The sequence below is a fragment of the Humulus lupulus genome, chromosome 5 (genome assembly GCF_963169125.1).
Source record: "Humulus lupulus chromosome 5, drHumLupu1.1, whole genome shotgun sequence".
In the NCBI taxonomy this organism is placed as follows: domain Eukaryota; kingdom Viridiplantae; phylum Streptophyta; class Magnoliopsida; order Rosales; family Cannabaceae; genus Humulus; species Humulus lupulus.
The window spans coordinates 227,421,871-227,436,434 of record NC_084797.1 but is presented as its reverse complement, the minus strand read 5'-3'; the positions used below and the strand labels follow the sequence as shown (position 1 = coordinate 227,436,434).

Genomic DNA, 14,564 nt, shown 5'->3' with positions numbered 1-14,564 from the left:
AGGATTACATATACAGCTCATGACAATTTGTCCATGGCAACACTCAACTCACAAGTTGGCCATGTACAAAACAATAATTGTGGAATCTCTTTAAATTAGAACACAACTAAAATGGTTGTTGACACAATCTCACCCAGTAAAAAGTTCAGAGTTAAACACTTGCAGAACTCTTCACATTACTCTTCTAGATCCCATGCTCTTAAATGAAGACTCTATCACTTACACACAAAACTCCCTCACTATATAATGTAGTTCTCTAACCTTGTTAATTCTTACTCTCAATTTGTTATTATATCATTCATAAAACAATACTAGTTAGACCAACAATTAACTAACTAATTACAATCTTCAACATATATATATATATATAGAGAGAGAGAGAGAGAGAGAAATACAATGCTAGCTATATGCATTTCGTTACACAAATCACTATTGGGATCAATTATGCATGGATGGCTGAGTGACTAATTTCACAAATAACACATTAAGTTCAGTTCAAACGCATAAATAGTTCAGTTCAAAGTATATAAGACTATTGTAAATAGTTTTATGTGTGCATATACTTTCATAACATAAGAATATCAGATCAGCACATATATTATATGATTTAAATATATATATATATGTATGAGTGACAATATTTGAAGGTTAATTAATTACAAGAGGAGGCTAATTTACGTAGCCTAGCTAATTATTTCTCTTTTAACTTTGTATAATACAACCTAAATTTGTCCAGCTATATTCTTTGATAGAACGGCCTGCATATACTACACACATATATATGTATGGGATATGTTCAATCAAAACCCTGAACAGCTAGTTTGTAGATATATATATATATATATATATATATATATATATGCACAAGGAGAGGATAGACAAATTGGTAGGGGCATGACCTTTCAGATATTATATATATGCATGATCTCATAAACTGACTATACACACACATGTATATATATATACATGTAGAGTTTAGCTACTTTGCTAGTATAGTACTTTACAGCAAACTATGTGTTTCTGATGGCTATTTAACACAAATATCCAAATATATCTTTATATATTCGAAAGTATTTACTTAACATACTCATAGAAAAGTCTGGTATATAATCATCAACACAAACTAGGCAAATATTATGATACATATAAATATATATATATATATCTTTTCATAATTGATATTTGAAAAATAAGTAATACCAAAACCTAGCTAGCTTTTTGGATCATTTAACAAGGAAAGCTAGCAAGCAGCAAGCTAATTAAGAATGCCATGACCAAATATACTAAGCATTTTATTTCTCTTGGATTGTACAAAGTCAAAATTACTAAAAAAAATTCTAATAGTAAAAAAAGTAATAGTAGCTAGTGAACTTTTCAAAAACTAATAAGCCGCCATTTTTACCAGTACTTTGTAGAGCTAATTAGAGAAACACTACTACAACCGATGCAGTGGAAGAACCTTTCAAAGTCTATATAATTCAATAACCGATCGACACACACACACACACACATATATATATATATATACAAACAGACTACACAATCAAGTTATTCAGCTTTTGTTCCAGCTTCGAAAGATCCAAGCTTCTCTCTTCACTCATAGCCTGTTAATTAATACACATACACATACAATTAATTAATACATATATGTGAAGTAGTGAAAAATATATAGATTTTCTATTTTAATATTGTTTTTGCAAAATGGTGTTCTTTTTCAATAATTCCTTGCAAACTATAACCCAGTACTATTGAGTATTTTCAATAGGATAATGAAGAAAAAAAATCAAGTACCTTAATATATATATGTGCATGCACATATATAGATATATATAAAATCAAATCAAGTGATGAGAAAATTTATATATATACCTGAGATTGAATGGTGTGGAGAAATCTTTGGTTCACTTTCGCCGAAACACAGCTGATAACATCAAACCCTTCTGCGGCCAGAGCTCGAAGAATTCTCTCGAGTGAAAGTCCTTCACTACTGAAGGCCGTGTTCACCAAAACCTCAACTGATCTCGTCTTACCACAATGCCTCAAACTTATCTTAGTTGACTCCAATTTTTCAAAATTATTATTCTGATCATGAGATGCAATAATGTCAGAAGGATCTGACAGCTTTTTCAAGCTATCCCTCTTTGCGCTCATCTTCTCGATCTTTATTTCTAGGTCTTTTATGTATTTTGTAGCTTCGTGCATTTGGTCCGATGTCGACCTCTTTCCCTGAAAACATATATGTGTAATTGTTCATCATCAGCTAATATAAAACACACAAAAAATATAGTAAAAATTTGTATAAATATATATATATGTTTGACCTTGAGATACTGAAGAGGGATTAGTGATCTTAGAGAAGCGTATAGGTTAGACATTTCTTGTCTTCTTTGCTTCTCAATATCTCTATGTAGCATCTTCTTCTTTTTGTCATTAGGGTTTTCATCAGCGGCGGCGGATGATGTTGATGATCTACACCGCCGGCCGGCAAGGCTCGGCTCAGGGCCCTTCTGAGAAGGTGTTGGTGGAGGAACTTGATGATCTTCTTGGTTAATCTCATGTTTAGGAAAAGTACTTGAGATCAGTTGGAGAAGCTCATCTGTAGTAGTAGCTTGGTCAAACAATGATTGAAACATATTTGAATTAGGAGGAATATAATCCATGTTGGGTGTGATTTGCTCTCCAAAAATCTTTCTTGCTTGCTATGATCATCAATAATTATGTTCTTTAATTATCTTAATTATAATAAAGACTCGGTAAGTATAGTATTCCCTCTCTCTTTCTTTTTATATTATCTGTTTTTTCTCAAAGTGAAAGTCCAGATAGGGATATCTTATTATTATTCGAGGCATGAAATCTTTAATGGGGCCAAAAGGTCCAAGATTTTGTGTGAATTCAAATACACTAGTAGTAGTCATGGTGATATAACATGTGACCCGTTCTAGGCTCCAAATTGAGCTATTTAATTTTATTTTTATTATTCTAATGGGGACTGTACATTTAGACAACAGAATGTATATAATAAAGTACAAAAATTGCATTCACACATGCCATAAACTATTATTGTCATATGATCAGATATAGGTAAATTAAGGTAATTAATTTTGCACATTTTAAACGTGGGTATTTTTTAAAATATATATATGTATAGTAAATTTATTATTCAAATAATTAAAATTTATTAGTAGTATTGGAAGTAGAGTTATTATAGGGGATCTAGTAATGAATCATGAGGTGAACATTCTGATTAAGTAAACTAATATATTAGCTTAGTGTTTAGGAAAGAAATATGGTAGCTGGGGAAAAAAAAAGAGAGAACAATAAAGAAGATCTTCATAAAAAAATGGAAGAATCAATTTATTTATTTTTATGTTCCTAGTTAAGGATCTTGATCATCACTACAGATCTTGAGTAAGTAAGTGATCATGATATACATATATACGAAGGATTTTATTCTAGGGCAAGTATATATATATATATATTTATAGTACCAGGAGAGAGAGGACAGGATACTTTGTAGCTAAGATTATCTTAGCCATTATTATTTTCTAAATATGTTGTGTGTGTGTGTGTACAAGTATATATATTATTTTGGTTTCGCCCACTATAGAGAGATAAATGCTGATTGTGTAATCAATTGTTTATAGTATTTTTTTGATACAATAATTTGAGGGAACAGGATTAGGTATTGATTATATGTATGGATATATATTATATATGTGTGGGAAGTCCTATTTCATCCTCAGTCTACCTGGCAGGACAAACATATATTTAATAACTTTATAGAATACCAAACATACTTTAACTATGTGTGTATATATATCTATATTATATCATTACATATTATAAATAACTTTATTCATAATTCAAATACATATATATTATATGTAGGTGAGCCTAAAATGTTGAGAATTTTAAGTTTTTTTTTTTTTTTTTTTTTTTGTTATGAGTAAGAATTTTAAGATTTTAATATAGGAAAGGTGGGTTTTCTACTTTCCATAGAGCCGGCAAAATGAACAGTGCTCCTATCGTATTATCTCAATTATTGATCTCTCCATGGTTAATATAATGATTTATTTAGTCAAACGACAAAAAAAAAAAAAAATACAAAACACTATATGATATGGTAGAAAATAGTGCCACGTCTTTCTAAAAAAATTAGTGCCACGTCACATCTACTTTATAAATATTTTATTCATACTTATTTTTAATGATTTTGTTATGAATGATTTGATCATTTTTTTTAACGAACGAACAAATAACAAATAGTTATTGTGTTGACACCTTATACATTATCATTTAATTTATTGGTCATATTATTAATAAACCAAACTAATTAAATGTTTGTATAGATTAATATATAGTTTATTTGATCTTCTTAATTTTTCTATTTAAATAATAATAAGAAGACATTTTTGTAAAGAATGAGTTTATTATTATCTTCTATTTTCTTGTTAATATAGTTATTATTTATAAAGCTAAAAATAATTAAAGATTTGAGATTTATAAAGTAATTGGTATCAATCTCCACCACACCAACCACATATCCTGTAATCAAATATGGATATATATATATTTATATGCTTTGTACTTGATAATCTCAACATAATATTTTGCTTTATTTGAATATATCAATTTATATATGTTACACCCAGATTTCGAGACTTGATATTGTGACCTCGAAAGCTGGATTCGTTAGGTGTGAGCTCGCGATAGCTAAAGTGCATGTTCGTGGTCCAGATGCCAAAACCTCGAAAATGTGGTAACCTCGGAGTTCTTTCTAAGCTCGAAAGACATAGCATCGGAGTATATCCATTGTCAGGTGTCTTCGAATCAAGTAGCCCGAGCTTGGTATAGGTATGAGCTCGGAATGTAACAGGCTCGGTGGTATTTACCCGCTCCGAGCTGGTCTTGGGGAAAGCTGCATAGCTCATAATTTTCCTAAAGACATGGACAGACACTACAAGAAATATTAGTTTTAGAGGCGACACTATTAGGGGCGACTATATGTCGCCCCTAATATTCTAGAAATCAGGGGCGACACATCATTAGTCGCCACTGATATTGGTATAAGTCGCCCCTGATGTTGAGAAATTTTCGCCATTTGTGAAAATTATTAGGGGCGACACATCATTAGTCGCCCCTGATATTGGTATAAGTCGTCCCTGATGTTGAGAAAATTTGTCATTTTGTGAAAATTATTAGGGGCGACGTGGGCGACATATCATTAGTCGTCCGTGATATTGGTATCAATCGCCCCTGATGTTGAGAAATTTTCGCCATTTTGTGAAAATTATTAGGGGCGACATGTCGCCCCTAATATTCTAGAAATCAGGGGCGCACATCATTAGTCGCCCCTGATGTTGAGAAATTTTCGCCATTTGTGAAAATTATTAAGGGCGACACGTCGCCCCTAATATTCTAGAAATCAGGGGCGACACATCATTAGTCGCCCCTGATATTGGTATAAATCGCCCCTGATGTTGAGAAATTTTCGCCATTTTGTAAAAATTATTAGGGGCGACACGTCGCCCGTAATATTCTAGAAATCAGGGGCGACACATCATTAGTCGCCCCTGATGTTGAGAAATTTTCGCCATTTGTGAAAATTATTAGGGGCGACATGTCGCCCCGAATATTCTAGAAATCAAGGGCGACACATCATTAGTCTCCCCTAATATTGGTATAAGTCGCCCCTTATGTTGAGAAATTTTCGCCATTTGTGAAAATTATTAGGGGCGACACGTCGCCCCTAATATTCTAGAAATCAGGGGCGACACATCATTAGTCGCCCCTGATATTGGTATAAATCGCCCCTAATGTTGAGAAATTTTCCCCATTTCTGAAAATTATTAGGGGCGACGTGTCGCCCCGAATATTATAGAATGTCGCCCCTGATACATTTTATCATTCTCCTCCACTGCATAAAACATAATTACACAGCCGCAGACCCTCATTTTCCTCTTTGCCTTATAGTTTTGATTTATTTATTGCCGCAGACCTCACCCTCACTCTCACTCTCACTCTCGATCTCAGCCTCACCACCGCTGCACCTTCACCCTCACTCTCGATCTCAGCCTCACCGCCACCGTCGCCGCTGCACCCTCACCCTCACCCTCACCCTCACTATCACTCTCACTCTCGATCTCAGCCTCACCGCCGCTGCACCCTCACCCTCACTCTCGATGTCAGCCTCACCGCCACCGTCACCGCACCCTCACCCTCACTCTCGATCTCAGCTAGCTGATTGTAGCCGCACCGCCACCGTGCCCGCACCCTCACCCTCACTCTCACTCACTACTACAAAACTGGGCTTTCCCGACACCCAACCACGACAGTCAACTCTGTTGACTGTCGTAGTTGCTTAGTGTGACTCTACGCCGACAGTTAAAAACTGTGGGCATAGAGACCAACGCCGATAGCTAATAACTGTCATCGTTGCTTTTGACTGTCGCTATTGACCCCAATGCCGACAGTTAATTCGAGACCAATGCCGACAATTAAAATGTGTCGCTATTGACCCCAACGCCGACAGTTAATTCTAGACCAATGCTAATACTAGATTAAAATTAAAAAGGGGTTTTAGTTTTAATAGCTGAAAACATAAAATGAAATAAATATCAATGATTGAATAACTAAGGATATAACGATATTAAAGAAATAGTCAAGAATTACTCTCCACCTTCAACAATCAATCTATCAACAATGATGAATAATATTCCCTATTCTCAATTAAACTATTAACCCCGCAGATAACACTTAAGCAGTCAATTATCCCAGTTTGCCTAATATAATTAATTAAAGCTAAGCGCTCTTAATTAACCCTTTTTACCCAGCAATAAACCCATTAAGCATGCAATCTATTTAACCTAGTAAAAGCATTACACTTTGTGGAAACAGGTTAATCTAGGCAACAAATTCATTAAGCATGCAATTCATTTAACCTAGGTTCTATTTCTCATCACAATTAGAATACCCGTCACAATACCTTAATTGCAATTTATCACTTGTAACGCCCTGGATAGCTAAGACCATTACACTGTGTGTTAATAAAGTGTCAGACTTGCTAATCAAGTCAATCAATTGAAAGCGTGTCATCGAAACTATAAAAGAACTAGGGTTTAAAATGTTTTGGTCTCAAAAAGCCACATTTTCATTAAGAAATATTATTTGTTTACACGGGATCCCAAAAATATCAGTTTAAAGACCATTTACAAAAGTTATAAGGTTCAGATACAATAACCAGCCATACTATGGCAAAACAAGCAGTTAGGTAATCCCTGTCCTGACCCACTCCTTGACCATGGTGATCGAACAGCTGGCTATGTACATTCAACCCCGCAGCTCTCCACCTCAGGATTGGTCCAGCTTGCCCTTGCCTTTACCTGCACCACGTAGCACCCGTGAGCCAAGGCCCAGCAAGAAAACACAACAACAACAGAGCATAAACAATTAGCAGACAAGTCAACATCTCACATTGCATCACATAATCTCAGCCATATAACTATTCAGTTTAATCAAGTATTCCACATATTACGCATGTCAACTCATATCATTTACAGTTCACAAATGATAACTAGGGCTGGCGCCCTCAGGCTGCCCCCTTCATTATCCCACTGACCCCGGCCCGCTTAAACCGGGCTCAGTGATTACTAAGCTGTCCTCGGTTACCAGTGGCCAAGCCGTGCCCTGTGCACTGATATTATGTACGGCACTCTTAGGCCGCTTTTACATGTCCCATGACGTAATACCATCATTGACACAATACAATTCTCGGGAGCACTTAGTCCTATCACAACATATAGTCGGGTGCAGTTTTCTTACCTGTATCCCGAGCTTCCGATGCCCCAATGCCGCGAGCACGGTCCTCTACCTCGAGCCTCTCCAAAGACCTAGTCACAACACACATGAAACATCCTTTATCACTAACCAACCCAAAACTACTTCCCGGGACCAATCCCACACTCTCGGAATCCCCCAAATCCCTAAAACAATGCACTGAAGACATCCCTCGAACCCCCGGAGCAAAGGCTCAAAATTGCAAAATCCCATGCTCTGAAATTGGCCTAGCGCCACGGCGCTGCCCTAGAGGGTTGCGGCGCCCAGCAAGTCAGAGAGCTTGCCCTGCCCAGAATCAGCCTCGCGTCGCGGCTCCCAAGAACAAAGCTGCGGCGCTCCTTTGCGAGCCCAGAAATCTGGGTTTTTCCTTGCGTTTTTCCCGAGCCTAAACCATTCCAAATCATCCCAAATAAGTACCTAAGCCCAAAAAATCAATTCAAAACCCCAAATGAACCCTTTAACAACCTATAAACATCATAAACAACCCCAATCACATAAGCACACCCAAGATCCTATCTTGAGTTTCAAATTCCTAAAACTTAAACCATGGCTTCCAAAACTATAAAGCATGCCTCTAGAGTCTTAAACCACACCAATTACGAAAATTAAACATGATAAACTCTTACCTCAGTCAAGAACCCAGCTTGAATTCTCCTCAACTTTAGCCTCAAGTCACCTTCCTTTTGATTATCCTAACTCTGAATTCCATGCAAAACCAGCCACTATCTTCTTTCAATTCATGCTTATTCTCTAAAAACCAGACTTGAAACTTAAACAAATCATAGACAAATCCTTACCTCTGAGTAATCTTGGCTTATGCTCAACTTAGTTTCCTTGAACCATCAAAACTCTCCTCTTAGGTCTCCCAACTTCAGCTTTCCTCTTCTTCTCTTTTCTTCTAGATTTTCCTCAAATTTCAGCATGAATCAATTTCCAACTAAGTGTTATACGTGACCACCTTTTTCTTTCAGCTATAGCTTATCTATCCTCAACCAATTGACCACTCTACCCTTCCTTTAATATCCCTTCACTAACTAAACCTCAAAGGCCCTTTTGTCATTTCCTATCCATTACAATTCTACAATTTCTCCATCTAAACCTGTTACTCTCTATGGTTACTAACAGTTACATAAGTTACCAAATTACCAGTTACCATTATCTCACAATAACTAAATTACAAAATCCCCAAAATACCCCTAGACTCCACCCCCACTGGGTATAAAATCCCGTTGTGACTTTTGAGTTATCTAGCTCTCTAGGACCGTCTCGGCACGTGCATCACATTGATATCATCACACCCACGTGGTACAAATCACATAACATAATAAAATGGTTTATGCCCTCAACGGGCTAAAATTATCACATAACACAATACACATAGTCATGCATCTCAAATACTCAAATAGTCATATAACATGCTTTAAATCATAATCATGCATCTTAATCATTAAATTCACACATACTTCCCATTATGCCCTCCAAGCACACTAATCAAGACCCTTAAGTCTTATTAGCAAATTTGGGTCGTTACATCACTTTACTTAGAATCCTAAACTATTAGGTGAATAGAAATCCTAAGATGATAGTAGAACAATGCAAAACCTTAATCAGTGGCCATCTAAACAAGATCTTACAAGATCCATGACATTCAAATAGAAGCAATTTAATATAAGGGAATAAAAAAAAAATCATCAATGCATTCAAGATATCATGTCTAGAGTTTTGAAATAACCCTTAACTATTAAGAAAACTACTCCATAATCATATTCATATTCATAAACACAAATATTCAATGAAAATAAAAGTGTTTTGAGAAGAAAGAAAAACTAGATTGAAGAATATAGATGATGATGTTTTTTCCTCCTCATTTGCTGCTCTAGCCTCTAAAAATCGCAATCCAAAGTTATGATAAAAGTTAACCCCTAATCCCTTTTATACCCCCCAATAATTACATTTAAAATTTAAATTTTAAAGAAAAATTTGTCGCACGGCCGCGACTAGTGATTCTTGATGGTCGCGGCCACGGGTCATATTCTGGGCCACGTTCACGCGGAGGCCGCGGCCAATACTCCTTGTCTCCCAGGCCGCGGCCAGTAAATGCTGGTGGCCGCGGCCACTGATCATTTTCTGCTCCTATATTTTTTTCTTCATAATCTCCAACTTAGGCTCAATCATCGAGTTTAGGGACTTCGAAAACACTTGAATCTCACTCAAAACTTCATTTTCTCGAGTCATATCATTGCACTTTCATTTTTAACCACAAAATTGTATCAAATTCATCAATAATACCTTATAAAATATTTTATGACTTAAAAATAAAAAAACTCATAAAATAAAGCTAAGAACACCTAAAAACACTTTAAAGGAACATTATCTAAATGCCAAAGGATAAAATATATAATATCCAAAATACCCTTATCAAATTCCCCCACACTTGTAAGAAACATTGTCCTCAATGCAAATAAAATGAAAGAAAAGAAAGAAAAAGCTAAAGAAAAACTCCCTCAACCGAAGTGAATGTTTATTAATTAGGCATCTCCTTGATCATCTTCAGCTTCCTCCTGATTTTCATCATCTTGCATCATGGGAATAGGTGGTGGATATGGTTGAATCCACTGTGGTGCAGGTGGGTAGTTTGTCATGTCCAAGCCAAGGTGTATGGCATTCATCCTGAAACAAACATCTTGATAACTAGCCCACTCAATCATGCGCTGCTGATGTGCTTGGAATTCAGTACGGTGAGCATGCAACTCTTGAGATGTAGTGTACAGAGATTCCTCCACAAGTGTCATACGGTCTGCCAAGGTCATATTTTTTATAGATGGCGGTGGTCTAGTCTGAGTATGAGAAGATGAGCTAGCCCCTGCAGTGTCAGTGACCTTAAAGCGAGTAATGGACGATCTATTCAGTATATGCATGGGTTACAGCAAAGGCTTTGAGGGATCCCATTTCACACCAGCTTGAGCACACATAGCGATAATGAGATGGGGATGATAGAACCCCTTAGAAACATTTCTGAAATTGCTCTGAATGAAAGACTTAATAATGCGTCCCACATCAATTGTTTTCCCCTTCAAGATAGCATATATAAGTGTTATACCCAAAAATTGGAGATCAATGACGTGGCAATAAAGGGGACAAGTGGCAGTGCATGGTCAGTAAAAGACACATTAATAGTCAATAAATACATTGACTTCTCAGAGTTGTGATAAAGGGACCCGGTAGACTGACGAAGAATTTGGACTGCTTGAAAGATGTCATAACCAAGCCAAGTGCACCTTGGTCCGAGGAAAGCTAAGGAGAGTGCATCCTAGGAGGCTAAGGAGAATGCATCCTAGGAGAGCTAAGGAGAGTGCATCCTAGGAGGCTAAGGAGAATGCATCCTAGGAGAGCTAAGGAGAGTGCATCCTAGGAGAGCTAAGGAGAGTGGTCCTAGCAAACCCCAAGGATTTGGTCCGAGGAGAACCCAAGAGAGTGGTCCTAGGAGACCCCAAGAGAGTGGTCCTAGGAGACCCCAAGGATGTTAGAGGAGAGAAGTGCATGTCCACCATGCACAAGTCCTACCAGCAAGTGTATGTCCGACCAGCATGTGTATGATCGACCAGAGTGGAGGTGAGGTGGATCAACTAGCTAGAGGAGGACTAAGTCAAGATTCCCAGAAACAGCTTCAACAAGAACCGGTCTTGGCGCGTGGGAATCTCTCATTCTTCCCACAAATTGGGGGTTTTGTTACATTTTGAATGTTTTTGTAATTTAAATGTAATAAATATAATAAAATATCCCGATTCTAGGGGATATCAGATATATGATCCTAAGCCTATAAATAGAGGGTTTATGGGATTAGAGAAGGGCTTCTTCTGCTTCTTCTTTCTAGAGAGAGAAAACTTGGGTCTGAGTATTCTAGAGAGAGAAAGTGCTGACATTTGAAAGAATTCTTGTATTTTTGCAATCCGTACTGAAGAAACTCAGTTGGCTCAGTCCATCTGATCTTGAGTACAGATCTATAAATCACAACTCTAAGTGGATTAGGCTATTACCGACAATCGGGGCTGAACCACTATAAAATCTCTTTTGTTATTTACTTTTCTTGATAAAACTATCTGTGTCGTTTAAATTCTCTTGAAGGTTCATCGTTTTTGACGTTCTCACGTCGTTGGCTAAAAATACAGTCAACAAGAAGTATAGCAGTATCCACACTCACATCACTAACATGTTTAGTGGGAAATAATTTTGCATTAATAAACTTATGCCATGCTTTTTCAATAACTCCCATCGCCTCTCTCTTAAATTTAATAGGATGACCTGTTTCAGTTAACTTCCATTGGGTATTTGGCTTACACAGAAATTGGATAATCTCATTCAAGTCAGGATTATCAACGATTTGGCTGTACTCATCATTGTCAATGCTAGGAAGCCCATAAAATTGATTTATGGCTGCACTTGAGAAGTTCACATTAACTCCTCGCACTGTAGCCATGGCTGTAAATTGAGAAATTCCATTAGCATAGAACTCTCTGACAATAGGGATTACTGCAGCATCTGGTTGTGAACAAAATTTCGTCCAATGTCTTTTCTCAATCTGTTCTGCAATAGATGGATACCCATGACGAATCTCCATATCGAACCCCCTTTCTTCAATCATCGTTTTCTGTTTCACTACCGCATCTTGATAGCGTTTGAATGCCTCCTTAGAAATAAATTTGGTGGCATCAAACTCAACCTCAGATGAGGAAACACCTTTAGCATTCTTTCGAAATCTCTTTGGAGCCATTCGTCAGTTCAAGACTCAAAGATAACCTTCGTTAAACACAAATAATTAAGCATTAAAAGAATAATTCAAAATACCCCAAAATATAAAGTCAAAATCCTCTAATTATTCCCAACAAACTTCTGTTAAACCAATAAACACTTCCTCTTCAAAAATATTGCATTAATTCCCCTTAAAACTGAAACATACTCCTCTAAGAACTTTCATCAAACACTTAGTGGGCAAAGACTAACCAATAGTGAAAAAGTATGTTATAGTGTTTCAATCTTCCCAAAATTTGAATTATTACTAATATAACAACATAATCACTTAATCTAAGCCAATTATCACAATATATAAATATTTCATCCACCAAAAACCAATTAATACAAAATACCCAAAATCATATTCTTGAATACTCAAAACCCAATAATCAAAGAATCAAGAAAATGTACTTACTTGTAATTGACTATAGATTTTGAAAGGAAATTTGTGTAGACAATGAGGATTTTGATGATAATGTGTGAAAAGTTGTAAAAAGATTGAAGATTGATGATAGGATTTAATGATTTTTTTTTGGAAATAATTGGAGTGAAAATGAGAGAGAAATGATGAAATGATATGAAAAAAATGAGAGTGATTTTTCGGTTTTGGGTCTTTGTGTGGGGAGTGAATTTTTTAATTTTTTTTTTTTTCTGAAAACGTGAAGTGGCCGCGGCCTGAGCTTATTGGCGGCCACTACTCTCGGATCTCCAAGCCGCGGCCAGTGATTTTTGATGGCCGCGGCCACTGGTCATATTCTGGGCCATGTTCGCGCGGAGGCCGCGGCCTGGAGATCCGAGAGTAGTGGCCGCAGCCACCAATAAGCTCAGGCCGTGGCCACTAATCATTTCTGCTCCTATATTTTCTATTACACGCGAAACCAAAATAAAAACCCCCCAATTTTTTTTCCCTCAAACCCGAAACCTCTCTCTTCTCTTCTCTCAGACCCATACCCCAAACCCCAATCTCTCAATCATGAAATTCATAAAAATGCTCTTCCCTAAAAACGTTTTCTGGCTTTTGTAATTTTATTTTTAAGAACCCTAAAAGTGCTCTTCCCTTTCAAGTAGAAGTCGAGCACTCCAATCTCTACCACTCCATTGCAGAGTACCTCATAGACAACCATGCTATTGCCGATATCCATCTGAGTAAGCTCTTTCTCTTTCTCTCTGTTCTACATTTGATTTTTTTTTCTTTGAATGTTTGGTTGTAAAGACTTGGACTTTGAATATTTCTGCTCTTAGTTTGAGTTTGAATGATTGAATATTGAAAGAGAAATAAATTTTGAATGCATCTGAGTTTGAATGTGTTTGCTCTTGATTTTAGTTTATTCATTGGATACGTGAGAAAATTATAGTAGGAGATTGAGAAAAACTGTATATAGATATATGAATGTATGTATATATGTGAGACCCATTGCCTCTATGTGAACTCATTGAGATCCTTCTTCCCTCATAACCAATTTTTTTTTTCTAGGTTTGAGTTAATTGACCTCAACAACTCTATTTATAGTTTTGAGTTGACTGACCTCAGGAGGGCTTGTTATGTTGTGATTGGAATTAATCATCCTTTGTTATGGGCGTTCTTGCACTAGTTTTGGGTGCCCCTGCGCTATGCAGGGGATTTTTTGAGGGGCCTCTGCCTAGTTGGGCGCCCTTGCTTTATGGCCAATTCAATCATGTCATTTTTAGGGTTTGGGAAGAGCATGGGGGCTCTTGGGGACGATTCCACCACCCTGTTTGGCGGAATTGGAGGTCCCGAGAGCATGGGATTGGTCCCGAACTCAGTATTTGGATTTAGTTCTTAACGGGATTACCGTTTATGGTTGTGACTAGGTTTACCGCAAGGCTCGGGGGAAAAAGGATCGCGCTCGGGGTCGTACCATTATTCGCACAGGACTTGAGGTAAGAAAACTAGTAATGCACATAGAGCTAATCGG

General features: G+C 36.9%; 1 protein-coding gene across 1 annotated transcript; it reads right to left on the bottom strand.

Annotated features, from left to right (window-relative positions):
* Positions 1-1,282: 1,282 nt before the first annotated feature.
* LOC133834030 (transcription factor bHLH36-like) lies at positions 1,283-2,720 on the bottom strand. The gene is made up of 3 exons (XM_062263558.1): positions 2,322-2,720; positions 1,870-2,226; positions 1,283-1,604 (listed from the first exon to the last, which is right to left on the bottom strand). The coding sequence occupies exons 1-3, from the start codon at positions 2,658-2,660 to the stop codon at positions 1,536-1,538; spliced, it is 765 nt and encodes a 254-aa protein (XP_062119542.1). The 5' UTR covers positions 2,661-2,720; the 3' UTR covers positions 1,283-1,535.
* Positions 2,721-14,564: the final 11,844 nt, after the last annotated feature.